The following is a 1,664-nucleotide window of genomic DNA, read 5'->3' as shown; positions in this document are numbered from 1 at the left end:
TAGTTAGAGTTAGTTAGAGTTAGAGTTAGTTAGAGTTAGTTAGAGTTAGAGTTAGTTAGAGTTAGTTAGAGTTAGAGTTAGTTAGAGTTAGTTAGAGTTAGAGTTAGGGTTCCAACCTGTGATTTATATTCTACAATCATCAAGTCTCTCATTCAGCTGCATGACTCGACTCAGAACTACAGTAAAATACATGACTGTAAATTTGTTCAGTGTGATACTAAAAATAAACAAACACGAAAACAAACAAACACGCTGTCCTCAGTTCTTCTTGTGTTGAGATCAGCCTGCAGAACAGCTGACATTGATCCATAAATTACACAACTTTACACATCAACACATCTATTGTGTGCATGTTGTGGAGCTGAGGAGTCATCACAGCTGAGCTGTTCTCAGTTAATCTGCTGAGTTGATGTTTTTTTAGTGAGAATTAAAATGTTTCTTAGACAGTTCACACATTTTATTCTCCTCAGCTGTGTGTGTGCTCCACAGGCCTGCGCTCTGCGTGTGTTTACAACTAAGTGACAACAATATAACCAGTTTACAGACTGGACTGAGGTTCCTTGATCATTTTTTGACTGATCTGTTTTCTTGTCTGAGGTTAAATGATTTTCAGTTTCATCATGGTTCAGTTTAAACAATAAAAATCAAACTAAAATAAAAATCTAACASTGTGTTCAGACGCTCCTTACATCCAGAAAACACAACAGAGTCATATTTCTGTGGATTCAGCTCAGATTCATGACTTTGTGTGTTAAAACTGTGGACTGAAAACTTTGTGTGTCTGCTGCACATTCTCACTGCAGGTGAAAAGTGTGTGTAAATATACGCACACTTTCACACAACGTTGGTTTTTATACATCCCAACATGGGCGTAGAGCCTGGAGCACACAACTTTGTTGTGTACACAGTGTTTAGACATGAGGCCCAGGTCCCTGCTGGGTTGTGTTTTCTGAACATTGCAGTGACTTGTGTGTTTTTACCTGTTCAGAGTGTGATCTCTCAGGATTCTGCAGTTGGTGAACTGAGTGATGGGAGCGTCAGACACAGATTTATTGGACGGCATGTTTGTTGGAGATGAACCACACCTGCTAACAGCCCCACTTCAGACAGCTCAACAAACCAAACAGTCAGAGAACAAAGTCCAGCTTTGCTGCAAAAACAAAAAACACATAAGCTCTTTTTTGTGTTCCAATTATTATTTGTTGCATATTTTAACCATAACTGTAACAAAAGTGAGTCATTGGAGTGAAGCTCTGCAGCAGTCAGGACTGTTTCCTGAAATATCTCAATGAATTCTGATGCTGACACCACACAGTTGGATGGTCTCTTCATACATATATATATTTTATTTTTAGTTTTGAAAAGATATTAAAACGTGTTTGTTTACGTGTTCATAACCAGATAGAAAGTACACTAATATTTGAATGTTTGAATGTGAGAAGCCATCACACAACAGCGCTGGACTGAAACAGTTTAATGCTCTTGTTATGGACTAATTATCTATCTGTGTCACATGTTCAATGTTAATCTGTTTGTCCAGACAACAGGACTCTGCAACGGACTGACCTCTCTTGTTTGATAAGACACTCTTTGATCTGGGAGCCCTGTGATAGGCTGGAGAGTACATGAGGCGATCTGTGATTGGTTATAAGCATGTCATATGA

General features: G+C 38.5%; 1 protein-coding gene across 1 annotated transcript in view; it reads right to left on the bottom strand.

Annotated features, from left to right (window-relative positions):
* Nucleotides 1-1,664, bottom strand: part of amdhd2 (amidohydrolase domain containing 2) — a 49,327-nt gene that overhangs the window by 36,147 nt on the left and 11,516 nt on the right. Inside the window, exon 2 of the mRNA XM_014031368.1 lies at nt 981-1,150. Within this exon, the coding sequence (XP_013886822.1) occupies nt 981-1,063 (83 nt within the window). The 5' untranslated portion in view covers nt 1,064-1,150. The remainder of the gene's footprint in view (nt 1-980; nt 1,151-1,664) is intronic.

The sequence above is a fragment of the Austrofundulus limnaeus genome, unplaced genomic scaffold (genome assembly GCF_001266775.1).
Source record: "Austrofundulus limnaeus strain Quisiro unplaced genomic scaffold, Austrofundulus_limnaeus-1.0 Scaffold1239, whole genome shotgun sequence".
Lineage (NCBI taxonomy): Eukaryota > Metazoa > Chordata > Actinopteri > Cyprinodontiformes > Rivulidae > Austrofundulus > Austrofundulus limnaeus.
This window is presented reverse-complemented; position numbering and strand designations above follow the sequence as displayed.